This window comes from Plectropomus leopardus, chromosome 10 (assembly GCF_026936395.1).
Source record: "Plectropomus leopardus strain MGB_pleo_1.0 chromosome 10, ASM2693639v1, whole genome shotgun sequence".
In the NCBI taxonomy this organism is placed as follows: domain Eukaryota; kingdom Metazoa; phylum Chordata; class Actinopteri; order Perciformes; family Serranidae; genus Plectropomus; species Plectropomus leopardus.
In genome coordinates, this window is record NC_142185.1 from 7,737,214 (window position 1) to 7,764,614 (window position 27,401).

The 27,401-nt window shown below is 38.8% G+C and overlaps 1 protein-coding gene across 5 annotated transcripts in view; it reads right to left on the reverse strand.

Moving 5' to 3' along the window:
• Positions 1 to 3,920: 3,920 nt before the first annotated feature.
• pcbp3 (poly(rC) binding protein 3) overlaps positions 3,921 to 27,401 on the reverse strand; it is an 85,975-nt gene continuing 62,494 nt past the window's right edge. The window contains exons 7-17 of one of the 5 annotated variants that reach the window (XM_042494110.2): positions 24,987 to 25,010; positions 24,870 to 24,902; positions 24,504 to 24,620; positions 22,836 to 22,967; positions 20,150 to 20,278; positions 18,821 to 18,895; positions 16,578 to 16,619; positions 13,851 to 13,926; positions 11,900 to 11,952; positions 11,148 to 11,317; positions 3,921 to 7,877 (exon numbers count right to left, since the gene is read on the reverse strand). In XM_042494110.2, coding sequence (XP_042350044.1) covers positions 7,841 to 7,877; positions 11,148 to 11,317; positions 11,900 to 11,952; positions 13,851 to 13,926; positions 16,578 to 16,619; positions 18,821 to 18,895; positions 20,150 to 20,278; positions 22,836 to 22,967; positions 24,504 to 24,620; positions 24,870 to 24,902; positions 24,987 to 25,010 — 888 coding nt within the window. In that variant the 3' untranslated portion in view covers positions 3,921 to 7,840. Of the gene's footprint in view, positions 10,139 to 11,147; positions 11,318 to 11,899; positions 11,953 to 13,850; positions 13,930 to 16,577; positions 16,620 to 18,820; positions 18,896 to 20,149; positions 20,279 to 22,835; positions 22,968 to 24,503; positions 24,621 to 24,869; positions 24,903 to 24,986; positions 25,011 to 27,401 lie in introns of all 5 variants that reach the window. The other 4 variants (XM_042494108.2, XM_042494109.2, XM_042494113.2 and 1 more) reach the window with 4 other exon arrangements.

The window sequence follows — 27,401 nt, forward strand, 5'->3', positions numbered from 1 at the left end:
TTCTATTGTAAGTGTCTCTAAACGAGCTCGTGGAGAAACAGAAAAAAGTGAAACTCATGTTACAGTGTTTTAGATCATTGTTTAATTAACACTTAGGCCTAACTGTGGCATGCAGTCTGTTGTAGTCTGTTAGTTTCTGGGCTGACAGTGGCAGGCAGGTTCACCATGTGCTTGAATGTTAAAAGCCTTTGAAAGCTGAGCAAATCACCCAAAAATTAGCAAGAAATTAGTAAAAAGTACAAGAAAATTACCTGGAAATTTGTAAAAAATTAGACATTTTTCCTTAGCTTTTTAAAAATAATTTTCTAAATCTATTTATTGCTTGCAATTTATGAAACATTCCATCCCAAGTTGCACATTACCCTTTTTTCATGTTTTTTGTTTTAAGAAATCAAGCCAATTTGCTCAAGGTTGAAAGGTCTAAATACTTGTGAGAGGCATCTGAAAGCAGCACAAGAAAATGATGTATCGCCAGGTTTCAAAGAGTTAAAAAAATTACCTAAAGAAAATCTCCATAGAATTGAATCAACACCTTACTAACAGTCAGTCCTTACTGACACCTTACTGAAGTTAATAATGTTCAGAGAAACTGAACATTATTAACTTCATGAATTTAGAATTCCTTGCAGGGATGTTGCAAGTGATTGCATCATATTGCAAGGTATTCCTGGTATTGTGTCCACCCCCCTAGACGTTCCCGTCTGTTGATATAGACATCCTCATCCTTAAAAACAGATCCAGAAAAGATACCGGTCGAAACACAGTGGCTAAATAGCTGCACTGACAAACCAAAAATGTTTGTAAGCCTGACAATCATATGAAAAACTACCTTTCCCATTAAGTAACTTTTATTGTTAGAGTGGCTGTGAACATTTGGCAAAGTGGGGAAACCTTTGTGTGCACGAGTTAATCACAGATTATGAAAAGGGAATGAAGCCAAAAGACAGTTATAGCTTCATAATTGCCATAATGCTTGTCTTCTACCTCTATTTTAGAGATTTACCGTAGCTATTTGCTCCACTTTATGGTCATTAAGTTGTGCATAAGCATTAATTAACTGACCCCATGTGGTGTTATCTTGGTCTTAGTTGGAATCATTTACACCCAGTATTCAATATCTACTCATGGGGGGCAGTTTTGAATCATCAGAAGGGGAAAATGCTCCCTTTACACTTACCCAAGTCTGCACCACCAATGTGATGCCACCCTGCTGATGTGTTCTTGAGCCAGACACAAGGGCGCTGCTCTGTGGCTGAATGTGACTCCTCTCTTACCCCTCCTGAGGTGGGGGTAAGAGAAAACAGTGGGAATCAGAATGAATTACATGTCATTGCATTAGATACTGGAGGTGTAAATTTGAATGTTACTTGAAAGCTGTTTTTGATCCCTCTCCTACCTTTTAGAAGGAGAGGGATTAAAATGTTGCTTTTTTTCATTTACAGCCCATTTGATCTATATACTTGTAGATGCTTTTATAACATCCATAACTGAATATTGAAATACACTTTTATCTGGCTAATCCATGACAGCAACAAAATAAGTTAACTCCTAGGCTGCCTCTAAAACTAAGACATTCAGTTAGATTTCACCTGTCCTATGTCTTTGCATAAGCTACTTGCCAATCCTATTCACCGTTCTCACTGAAGTCATCAAATTCAGCAGCTTTTGCCTTGATTTTCGGCATAACATTCCAATGCCAAAAGCCACCTTTCACATCCGCATCATACATTGCTGAATGTCGTAAGCTGAAAACTTGGCCGGACAGAACCATTGGCAGTTTTATCATATGCACCTGATGCGGCAGCTTGATACAGAGACGGACTGCGTCAGTTAAAACATATCCATTCTAAGTGGGTCCAAGTGTTTTTCTTATTGTTTATTGATGTGTATTAATGCAGTAGCTGACAGGGAATAAACAGGGATCAAAGCTGTTGCTGTGGCAAGAGAATAGCAATGAAACGGTCTGCAAAAAGCTGGAAGGTCCCAACAGGGTGGGTCAGAGGGGCAGTGGATAGATCAAACAATCTCCAGACATTCATACAGGAGTTCGATGTTTGCTTCCTGACTGAATGTGAGGGGTTTTTTTTCTACACCTTTCCATGTGCCTCCTTCCCCTAATGCTAACCATCCAAGCCCTTGTTGCCTCATCCTAACCATTCGTGCTTGCATGTGCATTTGTTGACATTCTGACACTGGTTGCCTTGTGCTTGTGCTGTCTAAACATAACTAGATGCCAATTCATCTAACCATGTGCATTTGTTGACATCACAATAGCACCATCCTGGAACATAAACAGCAGAGGCAGAAAGATACCTAAAACATAATATGTAGACGCAAGGTCCGCTGCAAAGCGGCAACACGTGATGACTTTACATTACCAATTTTCTAGTGGGAGTAAACAAGGAAAAGTTCTTGAGAGGTCTTCTAAGGAGGCAGGATGAAGTGGTGGATTGGTCACAAATTCACTGACTCTTTCCCAGGACCTCCCCTGAAGATGCATGTTAAGAGGGGTGTGAAATCTGAATCATGTTAAAGTGCTTCCTCACCATGTTTCTTTTCCTAAACCTTACCATGGTAACTTTGATTGCCTAAACCCAAACTCTATAACTTTACATTAATTATAACCTTTATGTTAAGGATGTGACTTTATTCATGGTGCAATAATTTATGGTGAACTATAGTGTGCATTTTTGTTGATGGTTTAGGGACATAAAATACTCTGCTATTTCTGATAAAAATTTGTTTCTGTTTAAGTCTTTCAACAAGGACATTCAATAACCTCTCATCTTCTCCCTCATTGCAAAATCCATTTGGAGAGATGCTCTGGAGATTTGTGTACATTGCATTTGGACCAAGATTGGCAAAAATCATCTTGTATATATACGTGTTGAACTAAAATTTTAAGGTGAGTGCAGAGGAACTTTGCACCTTTAGCAAATGAATGTGAAAACAGCCTCCCTGCGTCAAACTCTGCACATTCATCATTCTGCAGAGTGAAGGTCAAACATCACAGCGAAGTCAAAATAAGAGTCATATTTGAATGGAGGGGGACTTAAGCTGCTCGACAAAAAGTCTTTTGGGGGTAGAGCCTTTGCTCACAAGTTCCCCCTTTGTTCAATCCTGCAATTTCGGTGTGCATGCATCCATGTGAGTGCCCACATGTTTGTGTCTGATTGGAGGACCTATAGAGACTCCCTGGGTGACGTTGCACCTCAATAAATTGAAGGTGACTCAGCTTGCCCTGTACTTGGTAGAAAAAGAGAAGCAATATTCCTTAAGATTGATTCCCTAAAATGAAACAGCGTTATTTAAAGGAAGAAACACTACATCGTGTGTATTGATAGATTTTGTTTATTATTATTTCTTTGGAAAATAAAGTGAAGCAAAGCTGACACTTTCAGCACCTTCAATATTTCAAGAATAGTCTGCAACTTACTTCATCAGCCTAGAGTTTTCAGTGTTTCACTATCAATCCAATCACCAAAATAAGCATTGGCATTGTACATTTATGCAGATCCTGGAAATGTAACATTAGTATGTTATCATGTAAAGAATGTGTTGAAAAGTTTTGTTTCAACAACACAGTGATTAATGTGTGGGTATGTTTAGCTGGAAATACCACCAATATCCCACTTAAAAAGAACTAGTTTCATTGTTTGTTGGTCTGCAGCTTGGCAGCCATCTCGCCAAGTTGTCAGGCCAGCCACCATCCCCTCTTCCTCCCATCAGCTCATATACCTGCAATCTGAACTGAACAAAATGTACAAATGTAACATTGGTTTGCAGAGATGTGCAATACCAACATTTTCTTCTCGGGATTGGGCAGCCAATCCAGCCAGTTAAAAGACAACAAGTTAATGTATGGCTCAATCACACCTGCTATTAGTATTCACATAGACTTGAAAATGATAACAAAGATCCAAAGGAAGGGAAAAAACACAAACTTTATTCTCTTCTTTTTACAAAACATTTCAGACTCAACCTCAATAAATAATAATAAAACCAATACAGACCTTTAAGAAGCAAATGATAAAACCTAAACATGATCAGACACTTTTCTTAAAACAGCATCATGTAGTGCTAGCCTTTAATTTTTTGCTGCTCTAGCACAGTAACAAAAAAAGTGTTAATGTAAAGGTAAAATGACAAAAGCAACTTAACAAGAGGTGTTTGACTCGTACGGCATTGTAGAATGATGAGCACATGCCATGATTGTGAAAGATATGACAATCAAAAGGCAACTGAGAAGTTTGCAAATCAATCAAACTGTGAAGTAGCATGACTGTGTCTTGGCTGGCCTGCCTGCCTGCACACAACCAGCAGACACCTTTAGCCTACAAACACAACCATCAATGTGAACTTTACAGAAGACATCAAACTGCTTTAAAGATCTGATTCTGTAGATGACGGAACATTTTTATATGACACATTAAAAATCTGCTAGCCCTCACTCAGCAATTCTTGTTTCATCATCTGGATGCAGCCAGATGATCACTAATGTACAGATTTTACATTCATATGTAAATGTGAAGCAATGTGTAAATGTAAAATGTAAATGTAGTAATGTAAAGCAGCCTTGTTTCAAACAAATACAACGTATCAGACTCACAACTGACGTATATTCAATTCTAACCAAAGGCCAAGTTCCTGAGCCTAAACTGCAATGCTGCAAATAATATTCCCCAAATACTGTTTTTATAGTTATCATGGTGAGTAATGCATGGGAGGCTTTGGGAGAAAAATGTGTAATTGTATGACGATAAGGTGGATTCAGAATTGTAGCTACCTGCAATCAGTAACAGCCATCAGATTAACATCATATTACTTGTTGTAGTGTCATGTTTGACTGTCAAGTGATTGATATTTTTTTTTTTTTTAAAACAATCTTGTAGCTTATAATTTGAAATGAGAGCCGCAGATGCTGGGAAAACCATCGATTTTAGCCTGTTCTCATTGCCAGGGCGTCAAATACAGCATCTTAACTAACTGCTGAAAATGAAGACTGAGAGTCCACATAGAGTGCCATTGAGGGATGGGTCAAACAAACACAGGAATGTCACCCAGGAAACTGTTCAAATTCTGTGTGAAACCAAAAGCAAGTTTTGACTTTTTCCTATTACATAATGTTTTTACCATCACCTGACATAAGTGTCATATACGTTGCTTAACATTCATCACATGACAGACTCCTTAAATTACTTTAAGTCATGTAAAAAAAAAAAAAAACCCATCAAGATACTTATTTGAACCCAAGCCATGATGTTTATCCTAATTATAACCAAGGAGTTTGGTTGCCTGAACCTAAAGTAGTTTTGATGACAAAACCTATTCTTAAAGTCAACTTTGACCTGATGTTGCTACACAACTATGGCATGGGAAAAGATAATTTACAGCATTGTTTGTAGCAGTGCAGAGAATTGCTCAGACATGCAGCAAATGAAGACCATTGTCTTCATGACAACAGAGTTAACATGCTGAAGAGCTGGGGGTTGACGGGCCTGACATCCAACCAGACTAGATAAAGCTATGAGGAATTGTAAGGAAAAAAAGTGAGTGGCGGACATAGCAATAGCTCACATAAACAGAGATGGGGACAACTAAAACAGACCGTGCCCCCCCAAGGCAAATCACACACACTGTCTGTTCTACACAATCTCCTACTACACAAATTTCATACAGATAATCCATATAATAATGATATGAAGTTTTTCACTCATTTTTTAAGCTTGCACAAAGGTAGTGGTATCTACTGAAACAACCTCGGCATGATTGAAGACTGATCGGGGCCATATCTTGCCTTTGTATCACCAGAAAGGGCTTCAAGATATCAAACTCCATGTTGGTCATTTTACCATGTTGGCCATTTTACCATGCTGGCCTCTTCAAACAAATTGTTACTCAAGATTGTGAAACTAACCACAAAAGAAAATTAAAAAAAAAAAAAAAAATTAAGTCCTCATCGTGATTTTGCAGTGTATAGAACAGAGTAAACCCCCCTTACGCCAAACAAAAACTGGCGGTGATGTTGTGACATCACCTTGACTCCTGTAATGTTTTCTGTGAACAAGGAAGTTTATTTTGACACACCATCCCTCAACGTCCAAAACTGATGTTAGAGGGGTACTTAGAGTGTCAAAAAATGAAGCTTAGGGACACTGACCGAGCTGCTGTATTTGACGAGTTGGGGGTGAGAACTTGTTGTACATTCAAATGTTTGCAGAACATACATTAAAGTCTTGGTTTATATTTGATATGTAACAAAACACAAAATAATCAGATGAAATAACATCGGATGTATCTAGCATGATAAATTCGGTCATCTGTAACAGACATCAATTTCAGAGTAAACTGCCCTAACTTAAAAATGTTTAATTTTCGATAAATAAGTATTTCTACTCTACTATATTCATCGTTCTGCATTATATTCTTGCGTATTCATTTAAGTGTATGGTTGAAAATACACCATTGAAGATGTTTAAATCCAGTATGAGAATGAATTAAAAGTATTAAAAAAAGATTTTGAAATACATTCAGCTTCAGTTTGAACATTGATGCAGGTTGGGGTGTGTGCATTTGTTAGTGAGGCAAGCTGAAACACATACAATGTGGTGTAACCTAGGAGATTCTGTATTACATGGCAACTGCAGAGACTCATACGTAAATGTATATGTAACCTTGCACGTAGGTAGCTTGATGGGCTGACATAACCTGCAAAACCAAAAGGTACTTCATTTTAGATACATATGCAACAAAATGAGTCATACATGCTAACCAGATACACAGTCTGGAATGGCTTGATGTTGCCCAACAGGTGTGAAAAACAGCCCAACCTTAAATTAAGTGTAAATATATACTTCAGTTCTCAGCTCTTTCTATACAGCCCATGCCTCTTATACATAGCTGTTATGATGGCAGCATGAATAACATGATTATATGATGTTGGTGGAGTATGGGCGAATAAAGAAGGCTTTATTTCTAGCATGCATTTGGATTTCTCTCTTCACTGCAGTCATGTACTTGGCTAATTTCCATTTTTTTTCCCAACCAACCTTTGTGTCAGGTCTTACATAAGAACTCGGAAAGACGGATATCTGTGTATTACGGTGGATGTTTATTGACCTGTGCCGATGAGGTCATTTCAGATCAGAGTCAGAGTGACACATTAGAATAGACTGTTCATAGCGTGTTCCCTTTCACCATTCAGATTTTGTTTCTAGCTGTTTGATTTTGAAATAAATTGGAAATGCAGTCGGTTTTGTGTGTCATGCAGATCAATCTATAGTGTGCATACAACACTCAGAGACGCAGGCAAAAGTCTACAGGCACACAATAAAGCACAGTGTATATGTGCTAAACTGGAATAAAATACCTGATTTAGGGTTGCTTATTGACACAGGTTGTTTGAATATGAAATAAAAATGTTCTACACATTAGAATAAGGGGTGGAGAAAGGGGCAACCTTGGTTTGAATTTCTATACCATTTTTAGGTTTAATTTGCATTTACTTTCAGGTGTCTGCAGTGCAAGAAAGAAAAGTACAGTGAGGTGCTAAAACATGAGGAAAAAACAAAGACGAGCAGTGCGTGAGATGCTATGAAAGGTACTAGAGTGTCAAAAAAGTAAAGCGACCTTTCAGAAACAGAAACAACAGGGTTTCGGAGAGGTGTGAGAAATCCTAGTGACAGTGCAGATACACGTGTTTACAGTAAATACTAGAAATCATAAAGGTTAAAGTCACTTAAATATCAGGACAGTCAAAATACAGAGAAATAATGAATTTATAGGTGCAATGCCATTTGCTCAAAGGTCATGTGATGCACTGAGGGAAGATGGGTAGAAATTAGAGTGTGCCCATTCCAGTGACTTCAGTCGTCAGCCTAGAACAGTTCAGGGGAGGTGGGGGAGGAGGAGGAGGAGCAGGGAGGAGGGAAGGGTAGGGAGGCAGACAGAGAAAAAATAAAACAGCTGTGAAAGAAGAACTTTCGCTTGAGAGTGAAAGTTATGCTGCAATGGCTGGCTTTGAGCTCAAATATTTGTTTTGTGGTTTTACACAGATTTGATACCATATTTTTATTGTACCTTTTCACATAAAACATAGTAACTTTTTAAAAGAAAAATATGGTAACATAACCATGCAATTCGAACCCCCTCATGAAGCCATGCAGTGGGCAGAAAAGAATGGTGGTGTCATGAAAAACGTTCAGTGTAGAAATTGCTGATTCCCTGACAGAGGCATCACATCACTCTTCTTTCTAACAGCATTGCTCAAGTGGCAGTCATGTGTTTTGTCCTTTTTTTCTTAGCTTTTTTGTTTATTTTACAGTTTTTATGCATTTTACTCTTTCAAGACACAATAGGACTAAATTGGCAAAAGTAGCTACTATACTGTAGTAATGACAAAAAAACACAATATATTTGTAGGAATGAGGCATGCTAAATAAATACTTGTAGATATATAGTGCGACATTTTGGGAAATATGCTTATAAACTTGTTGCACTAAGACAAGAAGATCTGTACTACTCTCATGTTAAAACCAGGAGATGGTAAGCTTAGCTTAGAATAAATACTGCAAACAGTTAGCCTGGCTCTGGCTCTGTTTTTAGGTAGCAGAGTAAAACTTGTAAAACATGTAAAACTTACTTTGTGAGTGTGTTTGTTTTTAATTCTTAGAAAAACTGATGTGCAAAAAATTAAATTATGTGACAAACTCAAGCAACAGCCTCCAGGACTGAAAGCTGAAGCAGACACACACAAAAACAAGCCAAAAATGCAGTTCCTCTAATGGCCACTAGAGGCCACAGAACCCAGATGTCCAGCTTTACAACAGAAATACTGTGTGTGTACAGTCTGATGCAAAAAAAAAATGGGCTAATTTTCCTCTTCATGACATCTGTTTGGTGGTCGATTTCTCTATCAGTCACCTATTTATATTTTATGAAGGTTTTAAGTTATGCATAATTAAGGTAGGGCCACTTTGGTTGGAAGGCTGCATAGTGTCATAGGCTTCGCAGTCAGATCCACCCCTCACTCCTCTACAGTGCCAGCCTTTCACCCAAATATGGTCACTTCCGGCTCCAAAAATCTAAGACAGCATTGGCTGTAACTCTGAACTTGAAGTGTCAGAATGGGAGCCCACAAACCAATGGATGATGTCACCTTATCTATGTCCATTATTTCTTTGTTATTCTGGCCAAACTATGTCTTTGATAGGAGCAGTGACCTTTGGGAGTACTGTTATCCATGTGAATACCAATCACCATGCTTAGGTCTGCTGTATTTTCAGAACTAAATGAAACATGGCTCTGCTCAACTCAACTCGCTTTTTCTTGATTTTCCATCAGCAAAAGTTGTAGATAGCACCTTGTCCCTGATAATTTTTTTGGTACCACTTTGGTCATGATTCCAAGCAAGCAAGGTTGATACTAGAAGTTCAAACTACTGTATTGTCACAGACTTGTCACTTGCGCAATACAGGACTTCTTGCAAGCGGGTTTGTGCAAGAAGTCCCATGTCGCGTCTCACCCTAACCCCAAGCCCAAGCCCAACCCTAACCCTAACCAAGTGATTGCAACCAAAAACATTTTTTTCTCCACCCAGTCCTGTACCAAATCTAGGAAAGGTTAAGATAAACTATACACTGTAAACAAGGCTTTGGTGGCCTTTAGAGGGTGCTGGTATGCAGATTTTGTAACTTTTGAACAGAGCCAGGTTAGCAATTTCCAGCCTTTACCAGGCGAAGCTAATCATCTCTTGAATCTACCTTTATATGTAGGCTAACTGACAGAGATGAGAATGGAACCTTCTTATCGAACTCCAAGCAATACTTATCATGATAATAATAATAACTGAATATCCCAAAATGTCAAACTATTTTTAACAATACACTGGCTACATCCATTTAAAACAAATCCCTGTGCTGTTAGTCTGACTCTTACTATAGGTCTCCCACAGGCTAATGCTAAAGTGTTTTGCAGAACCATGGGAGTCTTAGGGAAGTGCAGTGGGACAACACATAGAGGTTTATTGTGAAGCGACGGTTTTGATGTTAACTTCTGCAAACAGAAGCAGATTTGGTTGTGACTTCAGGATGTAGTCATGGATGAGGGGTCATTCCACATGGCAGCCACGTCCCTGAACCTGCCATTGGAATTGTGGGAAAGCAATAGCCATTAGTTTCTCAGTGGACCGTTGTCTAAAATCCCCTTTAGAAGTCAAAGACATAAAGTCCTGTTTGTTGAGTGTGTGGGTTTTCCTGCTCTGACGCTGATAACATTTAACTTTGAGGTGTAGGTAGCCTGTGGACATCAGTGAGGTTCCAGTTTCTCAGAGTTCTGGATAACACATATATTTTCTCTGTTGATAATGAATTAGTGGTGTCAGTGAATTGGGGGGGTAGTGGAGCATTGCACGAAAATTCAAACAAAAAGATATGTTTTTCAGTATTTCACTGGCATATGCAGTATCTTAACTATTCAGACTCTGTTTATCTTAGTCCTGGGGTTCAACAGATTTCGTCTTAGTCACTTTTGATTTAATATCATCAATGGCTTATGTGCAAATACACAAGGGTTATCCTAGGTTTATCTGCTATATTAGGCTTGTTGAGACTGAATACCTTTTTGTGTTGATTTACCAATTAATCATGAAGGTTTTGTCCGTGAACTCTCCAGACTGAGGTTGGTATTGAGCATTTGATGATTCATTTATTGAACATCCAATTTACTAATCTGCAGGTTCTGTTCAAAGACACAACTTACTTGTCTCTGTAGTTGGCATTGCTCCCATGAGCCACTTACTCACAAAGAGAGTACTGAGTGAAACTTAATGCATATTAATGTCTACACTTGGGTGGAAAGAAGGAACCAAAGTAGAAAGACAAACCCAAGAATATAACATGAAAAGCCACATTATTCATGGATGTATCTGCCGCTTGTCAAAAGCTGACAGATAATGTGCTTTTTGTGGCAACTCATCAAAGTATCAGTGTCATATATGTCAAACCAAACTACCACGCTATTTTTTATTCATTTTAAACATAGTCACAGATAACCTATTTCTTAGATCTTTACTATAAGGACGGACACTCAGGTGTTGCTTTTATCCTTTAGATTGTGCTGGAGCCCAGCAGTTAAAGTTAAAAGGTTACCTGGCATTGATGAGATACTGGGCCAGGCTGATGTTAGCAGGAGTCCCTGTTATGGTGATCTGGCGCTCCGACGAGCCCTCCATGGCGTTCGCAATTTTGATCTGCGCCCCAGACATCTGTCGAATCTCATTTATTTTGGTTCCCTGGCGTCCAATGATGCAGCCTATTAGCTGGGGGAAAAGGCAGAAGTCTTTGAACATGAAGCAAGCAAACCTCTCTGTTGTCTTAATTAATTTATACTTGTGCCTTAACATTTGACGTCAAAAGGAAGTCTAATGGGTTATGAAATGGTCTGGGTTTCATTTAAATCCCATCATTCGGTAAGTTAACTTTGATTAATGATAGCATGGCCAATAGATCGGCTGACTGGGGGTATTCTGCTGTGCAAACGATAAGAAAAGAAATTTGCAGGATCATTGTTGGTAATGATGGCAGTCATTTGTTCTTTTAATATTTATGTTTGAAAGAACAGGATTACCTAGGTGTACTCTACCATTTGAAAATTTTGTCCTTATCAGTTAATTAGGCCTAACAATTGAAGCTGCCTTATACCCTCTTAAAATTTAAATTCATTCGATCAGCGTACTCTAAGACAAAACTCTGTTTAATTTTAGGTACCCCTGACATAAACTACAGCCTTTTTACAAAATTGAAATCTTTACAACATGATATGCCAACATCAAATCAAAGAACAGAATTCTGAAACATAAAGCCCATCCCTCAGTCAGCTGTCTCAAGGAAACACTACTCACATCATTGGGAATGGTGAGTTCATGGGTGCTGGCTGGCGGACTGGCATCCAAACCTGAATTGGGGAGCAACAGGATAAGAAAAGAGATTTGACTTTAAAAAGTCATTTAAACCCTGTAAAGGACTAATCTGACCTTTTAGGAAAATATGCTTAGGCCTATTGATTTTTTTGTCAAGAATTGGATGAGATCATTGACACCACTCTTATGTGTGTATGTTAAAAATGAAGCTACAGCGAGCAAATGGTTAGCTAAACTTAAGAGTGGAAACAGCCAGCCCGGCTCTGTCTGAAGGCAACAAAATCTGCCTGTAGTAAGTAAGAAAGCAGAGCTAAGCTAAGCTAACACTCTCCTGGCCCCAGATTTACATTTAACACATAAATAAATGTGTCTGTGTCCATCTTCTCAGCTAATTCTTAGCTTGTAGGGAAGCTGTCTACAACAGTCAGAGCACATCTGTGATTTAGAGTCTGACCTGGGATTGCTTGCACATGACTCTCAATGTGGAGATGGCTTCTCAGCTGCTAGTAGCTAACAGTGATAACAGAGTGAACAATGCTAACAGCTTTAACAGTACTCACAACAGCAACAGTGCTAACAGAGCTAATTGTTTTAAGTGGCAGTGTCTGTTTTGCTTTCCCCCCAATACCGTTCTGCCACTGTGGGTCAGGACACTGTTATCAGCAGTAACTGACATATGAGCACAGGGCAGAGTCGCAGTGATAAGCTAGCAAGCAGGACACACACTCAGACTTACATGCACTAACGTGCACGCATGGCCGAACCGTCTACCACAACAAAGAACAGAGAAGCTCAGATTAGTAAAACACACAGATGGGTAGCAAGACTTCATTCCCTGCACAGGATGCCATTTGTCCACAGGGCCTGTGTCTACATAAGGATTGTTTTTTTTTTGTTTTTTTTTTTTTTTTTGAACAGCGCTGTCTTTTTCATTAATTTCTGATTTCTAATTAATTTCTAATTAGTACATAATAAACTTTTTTTATGCTAGGGAGGGTATTGTTAGGAAGTGCTGGAATAAAGGATTCCCTAGCACCCTGGTTCTGCCTATCTTCTTAACTAAAATGCTATGTGAACCCACACCATTAGATTGCAATTTTTTCCTGCCACATTAATGTTCTAATGTTCCTAATATCAGCTGTAGCATTAGATAAATGTTATATTTTTTACTATTGTCAAGTGAATGACTTAACAAGTTTTTCAAAACATCAAATCGGTGCTTAAATTTTTAAGCCAATTTATCAGTGGAGAAGGCTAAAGTGTTTTACACTGTATTTCCTTATTAAACCATATGTGTGTTATTTGACAAGATGTGAGAAAAGTCAGCTTAAACACATTTAAATGAGGGGAAAAAATTAGGAACTCTTGGTGATTAAATAAATAATTTCATGTATAATGGAATTGCCACATCCTTAAAGGATGAAAATGTTGAAAATATCAAAATATTTATTCTTTATGTGTTAAGTTGGTCTTTTGCAAGTACACATGCAGGACATCATACAAGAAGAATAATATATGGATTTGTACCAAGGTCCACTGAAACCAGTTCAGTTCTGATGTTAGGGCAGTTTCAGTTTGTTATTACAGTACAATGTGGTCAACCTCTTTCACTGGAGGTTTTTATCTTTCATGGAAACAACCTAAACAACCTAAAAAAGTGTCAATTAGGGATGAATCCAGTTGCCAAGTGAATTCTGAATACATTGTTTTAAAGTGAAGCCCAGTGTCAATTCGTCATTTCTTCTTTTGCATTTCACCAGCAAAATATCTGACAGAGTCAAGAGAGAACTTTATGAAAAAAATCAAAGAAGGAGAGAAACCACAGGGGTCAAGTCATGCAGTGCCAAAAGAGAGATAAGGTGGAAGGTAGGGAAAGAGAATAATGTTTCTCTGGATGCAAAGAGAAGGAAATGGGGGTCTTGTGGGTACGTACCAGGGAAAGCAGGGGTGGTCTGTCCGAGAGGGGTAAAGGGGGTTTGCTGCATAGCCAACTGGTGGAGCTTGGTCAACTGCTGAAGGGTTAGGAGGGAAAGTAGAACTAAGAGGTTACTGATACACAGGACACACCAAGAAATGAAACCAACCAAAACTAGAGTGAAGAAACGGTGAGGAGAAGGAGGCCATGACACAGGGTGGTGGAGGACGAAAAAGTAAGAAAAAGAGATACAGAGAGAGAAAGATTGTCTGTCATGAAGATCTGATATAAATTGGTGTGTAATTTTAGTCTTTTTCCTTTTCTACCAGTGTCCTTGTAATGTTCTTGTACATCAATGTGATATTTTTAACTTACAAAATGAGACAAACAACTCGGCTCATGAGCACATTAACCAAATGCAGGGAACCATTCCATTCCTATTTGCCCCTTCAATTACCATGTGTCCTTCTAACTGGCACTTTTGACTCAGAACTAAGAACCTTTAGTTTTACATGCCTGTCAGAGCAGCTGCTCTCCCCCCTCCTGACATGGTTATAGGATGTTCATCTCCTGCTGTGGATCATTTCCATCGGGAACGGGGGAAGACGGATGCTTTCGAGCCTTCTTCTCCTTTTAAGAGGAGTTTTAATGAGGGTGGAAGAGGGTGTCAAGCCTGCACTTGAGCGATTGTACCGTCAACCACCACCTCGAGCGGCATCAATCATTGCCCAACTTTGAATTAGTGGATCTGACACAAGGTAGCTCATGAGATGCTCTTACGACAAGGACAGATGAAGGCAGATTATTAATGGAGACTAGATGGTCCACCGGAATTAAAGGGGTGTCTACATCAAAACTGCCATTACTGTCTTTGCCTTTATCGTTATCACCAAGTCACCATTTCGTTATCAACCACATCTGGTTCTTTCCGGTGAATGAGCTGCAGTCCACCCTTAAACCACAAGGACAGAATTGGAAGTTGTGATTTATGACTTGCCTCTAAATAACTTTAGAAGCTGGTGCATCCATGTATGGAAGACAAAAATGGCTGTGCTTGCAGTAATTCTTTTCAATACTGTTGTCTCAATTTCACGAGTTAATTATATATATCTAGATAACAAAGCTTTTTTGCTTGTTATAAGCACATAATTTACCATATCGATTCTTGAGAAAACAAAACTTATTTTTTTAGCTAATAAAAGAATGTATCATCAGAAAACAACTTCTGTTTTCTTGAGATAATGGGATATTTATTGACAACTGATAATGAGTGCCTGGATCATTTGATCATAACTGATTTCAGCCTATGAGATCACTGTCAAGACTGAACTTTAAAGACCAATTAGTAGTTTCTGCGTCTGTATATACATGAGGGTCCACACTGACCCCAAAGCCTACGTCCGCATGCAGAACTTTTTTTTTTTTTTTTGTGACCGTGTGAACTATATGCATAGTAAACCAGCTGCGCAAATTCCAGTCTCCTTTTAACACTCCAGTTCAGTCCAAATCACTGCAGTTATCCCAGCTGCAGCCACCTCACAACAGGGAAGTTAGTTTTAAGTTTGATATTCTGGCCCATTCCAAAGTCATCAAATACTGTGGCTTTTGCATTGAATTTGGTGCAACAACACCATAAAACTATTAAGTCTCCATGATATAATGCTGGATGGTATTTGAGAACGCAGCTAGACAGAATTACTGCCAGTGTCATTTTACGTCACCAGATGGTTACTGCCGTGGCAGCATGATACGCCACTGGACAGCATTAGATTGAAATACTGCTGGTACATCCTAATGTAAAGAGCACAAAGTCCCTATAGGATGGGAGGGAGGGGTGATGTGAGGGTCAAACAAACCCCGGACTTTTATGCAGGAGTCCAGTGTTCGCTATCCACCTACACATTACCATGTGTCTCTTCCCCTTATTCTTACCATCTGTGCCAGCGTGTGCTTTTGTCAAGGTCCTGGCATTTGTTGTCATGTGCTTGTGTGGTCTAAACATAACCACATGCAGCATAATCCCACCATGTGCATCCATTGACATCACAGTAGCGGCATCCCAATATATTAATGGCAGACACAGAAGGATACCTAGAGCATAACATGTCAATATGACTATATTTAATGATAGTCGACTGCAAAGAAGTAATCTGTGATGACTTGGGAAGAGAGCCTGTTGGATATTCTCTCCAGTTATAGTGTCTTTTTCATTCACTTTCACTTGATATTGGTACTAAGAGCACAGAGCTAAGGGCCCCCCTTTTACTGCCAGGGGGCAAGGACCCTCAATTGTTCTATGAATAGAACCACGTGCATGTCTGTGATACTGCAGCTGTCTGCGGACATTTTGATTTAGAAAGTATGCCCAAGCTTTAAGTCAAGGCATAAATGCATAGTTTTATTTAGTTTAAACCAGCTGCTACATTTGTCTAGACACCATCTATGCATGCTGGCATGGCACTTCTGATCTCTGATTAACAGAGAAACAAGTTAAGTTATAAGAGGAAACAATCTTTTGTTTTTTCTTGATTATGGGTTGATTCTCTGAAATTCTCGAGGTAACAAAGTTTGTTTTCTCAAGGTAATAAAATAATTGTGATCTCCAGATAACAACTATTTTTTAAAAACAATTGCAAGCACAGCCATTCTTGGCTTCTGTATTCATGTAATAAAATGGCTGCTATTATTCTTTAATTAAATAGAACTAATATGCAAATAGAATTCTTGATTGTTTTAGTTACTCACATCTGGGTGTGGTATGGCGTACTGTCCCTGAATTGTATAGGCCTGGAAAGATAACAAACATAACAGCATGTTTTACCACCTCACATATAATACAGATCATACAAACCCTCTTTACACTTGAAGCTCAAATTACCATAATAACACTTCTATTGCAATATGTATTTAATTTTCAAAAACAGTCAGTGACATTACACTGAATGATCTGTTTAATCATACTCATCATCACCACATTCAAAGCAGTAACATGTGTAGGTAGATGAGTGTGAAGACCTTGTACATGCAAGTCTTAGAAATTAATGTAATAATTTAATACAACATGCATTGTAATATGTTCACTGTGGACACATCATTAACTGAAAACAAGAGCAAATATTTCATAATAAATCTATTGACTAGTGACAAAAATGATTTGCCACCAGTCATCTACAGAACAGCCCCAGGAAGTGCTGCTTTATCATTCTTCATTTCCGGCTGTCCAGTTTCATTTTTTATTCATATGTTCAGTTCTGCAAAGAAAACGTCTCACATGACTTCTAATACCTATAGATTAGACTTGTTTAGAGTAAAATAATGCAGATACAGACACATCTAAACATATATCTAGACACATCTAGGTTCTAAATCACTGGATTGGACATAATAACAGGAACATCTGCACAAACTGATGCAATCCAAAATGATCCTACTGCAATTGCAGCTTCCGAGATAACCATTATGTTGTATAAACACACTGTCTCAACAGAACTAAATGTTCAAAGCTTCAGAAAGGCTGTATTTATGCAAGCATTTTGTATGGGGTTGTGCACAGCTGTATGTGTGTTTCTGCATAGCCGTGTGTATGTGTTCTCACTTCAAAATTTCCCAAAACAGGTCTGTATATTATGTTAGCTTCAATTGTATCTTATGTTCCATTGAACATCCACTGGGTGTAATTTCCCATCAAAAAGAAAAGCCATCAAATTGGAGTCATCACAAGTAGTTATGCTAAGTGTCTCTCAAATGTATCTCTTTTGTTTGCTACATTTTCAAATGTATCCAACGGCTTTTAGCCCAGACATGCAACTAAATTATCTACATTAGCTGGACGGACATCAGTGTTTGCTGTGCATTTTTGCTGACAATAATGTCATAGTTGCTGAATCAAACATTATGGTGCAACTTACAGCTCCCACCCTCCGTCCCTTATTTTCTTGTGTTCGCAACCCACCCAAGCAAAGATGACGGCTGATAGGAGACAGCACATGAACTGCCTACTCTAGTATCCAAGTCATGTTTGTTACACACATCAAACCAAACCTCCATGAGATTTTATTAACCACAGACATGAGCAAATGTGCTTGATTTCTTTCAAAAACAGGAAAACAGAAAGGCAATTAGTAACTTAACAAGAAATGACCCAATACTTAGCAACAAATTCATAAAAACTTACGAGATAATGAACTGAAAATTAGCACAAATAAAGGAATGAAAACACTAAAAACAAAATGACCTGAAAACATTGCTCAAAATTAAAAAAAATATAATATATGTAAAATATCATTCTAGTTATCATAAATAGTATCAATATAGTTTCTGGACTCTTTTTGTTGGGGGGGGGGGGGTTCATTTTCTAATATTCTGATTTCTCTCTCTTCATCTTCTTTTTTTAAAGATTCATTTTTGTGTTGTTTACACCTTTTACCAATTTCTTACAATTTACTCCCATGTTTTTAAATATAATTAAACCTTTTTGCTCAGGTTTCAAAGGTTTATACTCTTGTGAAATACTCTTGTGAAGCACCTAAAGAAATTGATGTCCATCCAGGTTTCAAAGGGTTTTTTCTTTTTTTCTATCTCTAAATTTTTTTGGGCATTTTTTTTTCCCTTATTAGATAGGACAGAAGTTTGATAGCATGTAACAGGGAGAGAGAGGGGACGACATTCAGCAAAGAGCTGCGAGTTGGAATTGAACCTGCAGCCGCAGGTTTCTAAGGGTTAATAATGTCATACTACCTCTGCCTTTGCTACTGAGAGGGCACTGGCAGATTTGCACAAAAATGTAAACACAGTCCATTTTAGTGGTTGAACAACCAATGCTGCAATTGTTCTAAATAGGATGGCTCATTTGTAAAAGAGCTGTGGTAGCATGCAGGTGTGCACATTGAAAGTAAAAAGGCTTGCAGGAACAGGCAATGGCTGATGCTGCAGTAAAAGTATCAGGTTGGCTGTGGGCACAAACAAGCAGGAGCTACCTCAGCTCTTACCTGGCCACCGGAAAAAATGACCGGCGTGGAGGCGGGCTTTGGGCGATAAGGGATGGTGGCACCTTTTGGTGGAGACTAAGAGAAAGAGAACAGAGCGGAGAGTCAGCATGTTCTTCCTATAAAACAACAAATGCTCATTCAACATTTTGGGCAATGTGCTTATTCACATTCTCGCCGTGAATTAGATAAGATGATCAATAACACTCTTACATCTGTTTGCCAAATAGGCCATATTATCTTAGCTTAGCATAAAAACCCACCTTCCAGCAAAAGTTAAACTTATCCTTCACTTGGTGATTAACATGTATTCATACTCATCACATTTTCCCAGGTGCTATATGTCTATATTGCATAAAGCTACATCAGAATAAAAGCAGAAAAATCACAGACAACACGGTTGACAGTTTTTTAAAAGCTGAATTATGTTGTTAATGAAAACAAAAAGGAGTCATGGGGCACAGAGGTATGACTAGTCTCTGTATAGAGATTAGACCAACACAAAGACCTGCCACATGTCAAACTTAATTCATTAAATGCATCACCACATGTCAATTTTATCTCTGAAGTGTGGTAGCTTTTTGTTGTAAGACAGCAGGGAGGTGATTTCAGTGAGAAGACAGGGGAGTTCCAGTTTGCGAACTTACTATAATGACAGAGGTATTGATTCACGCTATGCTGCAGCAACAAGGCTGCTTGAGATGGTGGAGAGGGCTTAATCAGATTTCCTCTGCAGATGCTGCGCTGTTGAGGAAGGACCATCCACTTAGGTATGTGCTTTACATACAGTATCAGTAAAACAGCAACTGTGTTCCTAATGTAACAGGTTTTTCCTGACAGTTCACCTGGAAAGTTAAATGCAAAAATGGCCAAGTGTTAATTACAAAATGCTTCCTGTAAACTGTGATGAGATCAATTATATCATATTCTTAAATATTACCCCAGAAATAATTGTTATACTTATCCAGATCTGCAATAAAATGGACAGTCTGTTGCTAGATGCAACGTGCCCTTTCTGGGCCTCAATTATGGCGGCAGATGGCTTGTCAAGTTGACATTTATGGACAACAATAACCAGGTGTTCCTGACTCAGACATTGCCTAACTTGTATTTCGTCTTATTTCTCTTCCTGTGAAGCAAATCAATTCTGAGAAAATATGTTTCAACAAGACAAACAGCAAATAGAAGTACATATGGAGACATTGTTTCATGAGTGTCTTGACAAAAATACAACACAACTCTGGTAGCCATAAACAGTTCAATATTGGCGTCAAATCTGAGAACACACAACTTCTTTCTGAAAGAAAACGAACACTTCTAGACAAACTTTACCTCCAGCATGACCACACAGATCTGTTTGACACACTGGATGATGGCTTCTGGGGTTCCAGAGATTGTCACTGCACGTTCTGTGGAGTTGGGCAGCATGTCTCCTGCCACCTGAACCTGGGCCCCTGTGGACTGGAGTAGAGTAAAGGACTTTGAGGGACAATGTAGACAGGATACGTGTCTAAGTCAAACAAGTTGCGCCTAAAAATTCTGGTGAGTACAAATATAGCTGCAGTCGCACTTACATATTGAAAAGGAGCAAGTTTCTTGAACAACATCTAGTTTCAAAGCTAGGTGTGATGTGGCCTGTTGTACTAGGAACCAGCTGTGTTTTCGTGTTGAACTATACTGCCACATTACATCACCAGTGCTCATGGTGTCATAAAAGTGTGTTCACACTAGTTGGCGGTGAGAATAGGATTATTCAACACGTTCTAAATATTACGCCCTAGGTATCCTTTTGCGTCTGCCGTTAACAGGATGTTGCTAACAATGCCAGAACGTCAACAAAAGCACATGGATTAGGCAAAAAAGGCAAATGGGAAGGTGAAGAACAAAAACATCACATTCAGACAAATAGCAAAGACCAGACTGACCCATTCAAGTCTGAGGTTTGTTCAATCCATCCACCACCCCTCCTGCCTGCCATGTAAGGACTTGTGCTCCTTTTATTACATATTTACCAGCAGCATTTCAACTTCACGCCATCCAACAGTCTATCATGCAGATGCACCAGGTTTTCTCTGTTAGCATTCTTAACTGGCTCCGCCCATTCACGCATCATGCTGCCCCTGCTGTGGCAGCAGGTGCTGTCCAGCCATCTGCGGGCATATCATAACACCATGAAAGGTGGCTTTTGGCATTGCAATCTTACGCCAAAATCAGCACAAAATTGCAGTATTTGACAACTTGAGAATGAGGAGGGGCTTGATTATTAAACTGAGGGCACTAACTTTTTAAAACTGTCAATTGATTATCAATATGCTTGTATTAATTCCCAGCATATTTTATGTTCCTTCTTCCCTCCAAACCTCCCACAACTGAAGCAATCATCAAACTTTGCCTACTTATGCTTGTAGAACCCATCAGAGGACGATGACTGTGTGAAATAGAGCAACACGTTGTTGCTCTATGTGCATCTATGTGCTTTATGAGTACAGATGGAGCTGTCGAGTCATGTCATCTGTCACCCCTTAAGCAACTGACAACAGTCATTTACATGTCCTATAGCAGGGGTGGACAAACTAAAACACCAATAAAAACTTGAATGTTTGACATTACAGTCGTTTATTGCTGTGCCCATGTATTACAAAAAGTATTGCTCTATCCTTTATCATTTCAGACTGCTGACATGTTTATTGAGGTGAATGTTTTTATTGACTGGAAATTAATCATTGCAGGTCAGGGGTGTCCACACTTTTTAATGGGGGCCACATTAAATAATTTGAAAATGCTTGGGGGCCAGCTGCCTCTTACATCTCATATCGATTACTTAAAAAAAAAATTAAAAAGAACAATTGTATGAAAATCCCACCATCAAAAGGTTCAAGAAAAAAAAATAAATGGTGAACTTGCTCAATTAACCAATATAGTATGGCAGGCCCTATATGGTGTATTTTGAAAAACAAGCCTTGGACCATTTAAATTCTGTCAGCTATCCATAACTGACCCCCAGACCGGCATTTGAACATGCATGATGTAGATAAAATAGTGACATCTAGTGTTCAAATGAATAAATGCAGTGGCAGGGCTTGCTAGTAGTAGTTGTTCAAAATGACAGAAACACTGTGTTAAAACTAGGCTGTATAATCAACATACTGTGCAAATTGTTGGGAATATTCTCAAGGTATATTCTGTATAGTATAATCAAGTAGTGGGCTGAAGTTGGCCTGCGGGCCATAGTTTGGCCATCCCTGAGTCTGTCCTGAATGTGTGAACAGGTAAAAAGCTTGATGTACTGCCATCAAGATTTGAATGGAAAAAGCCTGTTACAGGGCTCTGCCTGTGCTCATTAAACTGGAGTTGCAGTGCTGCTGTAAGGTCAGAATTTTGTGCTTAAAGTATAGTCATTATGTTGTTAAAGAGAACATTTGCCACCTCGTATGTGGGTGTCCAATCAGTGTTAATGGTAAATGTAGTCAATTGAAACATTAAATTCAAGTGAAGCATTAAAATCCTCAGCTATATAGACAAAAAAAGTTCTTCTGCTCAAGCAGCCGTGCAGGCAGTGCCTACATGAATCAGGATGCATTGCACCTGAGCTACTGATGCCTAGCCAAAAAGTGTGTGTCGACTGCTTATGCAGGTAATAAGATAAAACCAAGGAAGCACTGTCATCTCACCCTACAGAGCCCCTAAAAAGATGATATTTTTTATCTTGTGTGCACAAGATAATACATAAAAGATGGCAAATTTTCCCTTTAAATTCCTACAAGTCAAATAAAAAACATTAAAGACAACTGGTAAAAAAAATATAACACTTTCATTAATCAAAAAATACATTTAATATTTTTTCCCATGTTTTTAAATAATTGTGGTGAATGTAAATTCTTAAAATGTAACCAACAAAAGTGGAGAGATGACACAATTTGGCTACATGTTTTGTTTCTTTTGCAAAGAAACAAGGCAAAAAAGAGAAGGTCCACAGCATTTTTTTATGTTATCCACACAAACATTTTTCATATCATACCTCTCTCATTTCTTTTATTTTGGAGCCTCCTTTACCTATGAGGGAGCCACACTGGCTGGCTGGCACGACAAGCCTTAAGGTGACTGGGGGCTTGCTGGTTGCTGGGCTGTTGCTCATGGAATTGATTATGTCCTAGAAAGCAAAAAACATACATTTCATTTTGTGTGTCAGTGTGACCCAAACAAATCAATGATGCTTGTGTTGGTTATGGCTGTCCATATATATGTCAGCTTACAAACTTAAAGCCCAGTACAACTGTGCTGCAAAAACACGTTTAAATCATTCTTTCATATATTTTGAAAGAGTACCTCTCTTTGGCTTTGTCAGTAAATAACAAGCGCTTTGGTCTGCCAGATTTTACACAGGTCACTGAGGACACAGCAGAGGGTCTCTCTTACAAGTTCCAGTCACAGTACTTCAGTATATCAATCAGATGATGGCTTCAAAGGCAGGATCAGAAGAAAAGGTCGCTGACAGGACACAGTTTAAATTCACCACCACGATGAATGATTATGTGCTTTACATGCATCTATTGTATGCCTGTGCCCTATCAGAAAAGTCTGTGTTATTTTTTTATTTACTGCAACAACTGAAGACTGATTTTGTATGTGTAAAATGAGAACAGTGTGCAGTTGTGGTCAGTGAAGACACACAGATCTGACAGCTGTTGGAATTGAGATACAACAACTGTGTGACCTTAAAGATTGCTGGAAATAAACCACTCCAGTTGCTCTTACAGTTTCCTTCCAAAGAACAGCACTGTTTCAAGGTTAATGCCCACCAAGAGTGTCACCAATTCAGTGTCTGGCCAAACATCTCCGCTTATGTTTGTGAGCTATGACACTGAGTAATGGCCAAAAAGGTTTTCCATTACATTATGATGTCAGAGTAAAGTTGACCTTTTGGATATAAAATGTCATCATCTCATCATTTTATCCTATTAGACATTCTATGTGAAATTTTGCATTAATTAGCATATACATTCTTCAGTTTTGGTCCCCCAAAAAATGTTTTGATAAGTCAAAGTGACCTTGACCTTTGAAATATGACCAAATTTTAATCAGTTTATTTGTAAATGTATGCCAAATTTGAAAGAAGAGCTGTTTTTGAGCAATCACATTCACAAGAATGAAAAAGAAGAGGTCACAGTGACTTCGACCTTTAACTGATGTCCACCAAAACCTAATTACGTTATTCTTAAATCTGTGTGAAGGTTTGTGGCAAATCTAAAATGATTCCCTCAAGCAGTTCCTTGAGATATCCCGTTCACGGGAAGGGGACAGACAAGGCCATGATGACCTTGACCTTTGACCTATGACCACCAAACTCTAATCCATTATTTGTTGAGTCCAACTGTATGTTTGCGCCAAATTTAAAGAAATTCCCTCCAGGCGTTCTTGAGATATCTCCTTCATGAGAATGGAACATAAGTATGTTCATACTGATAGTTAGACGGACAACCTGAACAACCTCCATAATACCTCTAATAATGAGATACAGCTCTAACCTAAAATGAAACCAATAAGCTCCAGGTACAATGCTACTTTGTGTGTACATAAAGAGAACAAAAGGACTTTTACTCCCACAGGACTTCATCCGTACATGTGCTCAGTGATCTGTGAATATTTAATTGTACATACAAACACTGCTGCCACAGTCTTATCATACCTCCTCAAATTTGTAGGCAATCATAGCAAAAGCCTTAAAGATGGTGTCTGTTGGTCCAGTGATGGTGACAATTCTCTCCGGACAGTTCCCCTCAGAAATATTGATTCGTGCTCCGCTCTGGAAAAACAACATATTGTCAACGAGGTCAATATAGTTGATGTGAGATCCAGGAGTGGATCCATACCACATCTGAATAATCGACTCATCAGTGATTAATTAAATATGCTGTCAAATAGCAAAGTTACATAGATGGTCAGTCATTTCAAGCAAATTGTAGTGATAATAGTAACTCACATTGTGACCTGCTTGGAAAAATGGACATTATTATTGTTTTATCATTTAAATGGTGCTCTATTTGAGACTCACCTCTTCTCGCATCTTTTTTACCGTTTCCCCTTTCTGTAAAAAAATTAATTAAAATTTCAAATTAAAATATAATTCAATATAAAAAAAAAGTATGTGTGATCTAATAAAATAACATACCTTTCCAATTATACTTCCAACCTCCTGCAATAAAAAATAAACAAAAAAAACAGATTTTTAAGCATGATTAAAATTGATAAATGTACAGTACTAAAGCTGCTTTGTTGTTGTTATTCCTGGACAAGGTACAAACAGCACAGGGGCATGCAGAGGTTTCACAGCTGCATAGCAGTGTTGAGGGCCACACTCTCCATATGCATATAATCACTCTTCATGAGCTTGGTGTGACACGGTGGAGGAAGGGCAGAGGGGCAGTGCTGGCTGCAAGCGTCAACACTCCCTGACCTCTCCTTGGTGACTGCCAGGGTTACATCCATTGTGACATTAAAGCTGCAGGCCAGTAGCTGCGTGCAGGGCCAGGTTCTTCCTTAAGCATTCATTTATATTTATCAAGCACTATGCAAAAGTCATACAGGAGAAAAACTTTGCTGTTGCCTTCAAATATTCTTTCAGAAATCTGTCTTTCAATCAAGACTTTTCTTTTTGTTTTACTCAAACTTTGCTACACTATTTTGATAAAATAACTGACACTTTTACTCCAAAATAATTTCCAGCAATACCATTGTTACATGCTAAAACATATTAATTTCTGTACCAAATGTTGCTGTTCTATTCTCCTCTATTTTCTTTTACCCATTTAATTGTCCACATTATATTTTATTCTATCATGACAAATGACTGTCCTTGACTTACAATTGCTATCTCCCTCTGTGCATTCAGCGACTTAATTATAACAGAGTTGAAAAATGATGCATCTCTCACCCAGTCTGACCAACATTTAGCTACAGTAAATCCAATCAGATGCACTTTTTAACTGCTAAAGTAATGCTTAATGGGACAGTTCACCCCAAGGTCAAAAACCCATATTTTTCCTCCTACCTATTTCTATTTATCAGTCTAGACTGTTTTGGTGTAAGCTGCAAAATTCAACAGCAATGTTTCTTTCCAGAAATCATGACCTGGTTACTTAAGATAATCCACAGAGCTGTTTTTGTAGGAACTATTTTCTTTCTACCGAGCGACATCCCCACCACCCGCATCACCAAGCAAAAAGAAGATTGCATCTACTGCTTGCTCCTCTTGCACCACAAGGCAAGCTAAAATTATCGCTCAGCTGAGGAGAATGCCATTCATTTTTACATCTCATGCTATCACAAGCATGAGCCTCTTGTCCATGAGATTGAGTACATGCATGCTACCTGGCAGGTGTAGTTTGGCAGAAAGAAAATAGTTCCTACATTAAGCTGTTCTGTGGATTATCTTGAGTAATGGGGTCATGATTTCTGGAAAGAGACATTGCTATTGAGTTTTGGAATGTTTTTTTTGTCCATCTTGTTCCATTATTTTAAAGAGAAGGCTGGCATCTCTACAGCCAATATCTTCAACACTCTACAACTCACACCAAACAATCTAGGCTGATAAATAGCACTATAGATAGGAGGGAAAATGTGTATTTTTGATTTTGGTTAACTGTCCCTTTAAACACTTGAACCCACCCAAAACTGAGAAAATAATAAAATGCAAACCAGAGGTATCCACGTGTCCACAACAGTCCTCCGGATGCCATCAACAGTATGGATGAATGGGAGTGTCCTAGCTAAGCAGTCTGAAACTGATAGACCATGCCGGCACCTCACTGAGCTAAACCAAATGGCAGCTCAGTTATAGGGGAAAGACCTTTCTGCTGCTGTAGGCAAAAGAGCCAGACCAGGGTCATGCTGCCAAAGTCCTCCAACCAAAAACATCATCTGCTGGCAGGCTCTGAGGCCTGACTGGCTTCAGGATGATTCAAACAATCATCTGCTCAATGGTGTCTATAGCTCCTGAATGAGCAACCATGCAGTACTTCAGGTGACTCACTGGGCATCAGACTGCTTTACACTGAAAACAATGGGAAAGACTTTGGCTCCAGTCTTTGTTTGGCACACCCTCACCAACACGATCAGCTCAGTGGAGATGTGTAGAGTGGGTTTTCCAAATACTCAGCAGACCTCCCTAGAGACTGAAACATTTAACATTTGTTCTATTTCACTCACTGTCCTTTAACAAACTCTTTACGCAGACTTGACATTAGTGTAGCCAGTTTCTTGCAGCTATTGGTTATCATAAAATTGTGAGCCACAGCTGTAAAACCTTAATGCAGTGAGGGCAAGAGAGCAATGGCCATGTTAACTGAGCGTGATGGATCTTAACCACCAAGCCAACACACACAGAGACCAAGTACTGCCGCTCTTAAAAAATAGAAGGAAAAAAGAGGGGAGGGAATGTGCACTATATGCCTGAAAAAGGACATCTTAGTGCACACTTAAGCAGAATTTATATTTCTGGGTCACCTAACTACATGTCACTGCGGCACAGGTCTCCTGTAACGTGTCTCCTGTAAGTGTTTCGGCGACACAGACCCTCTGTTTGTTT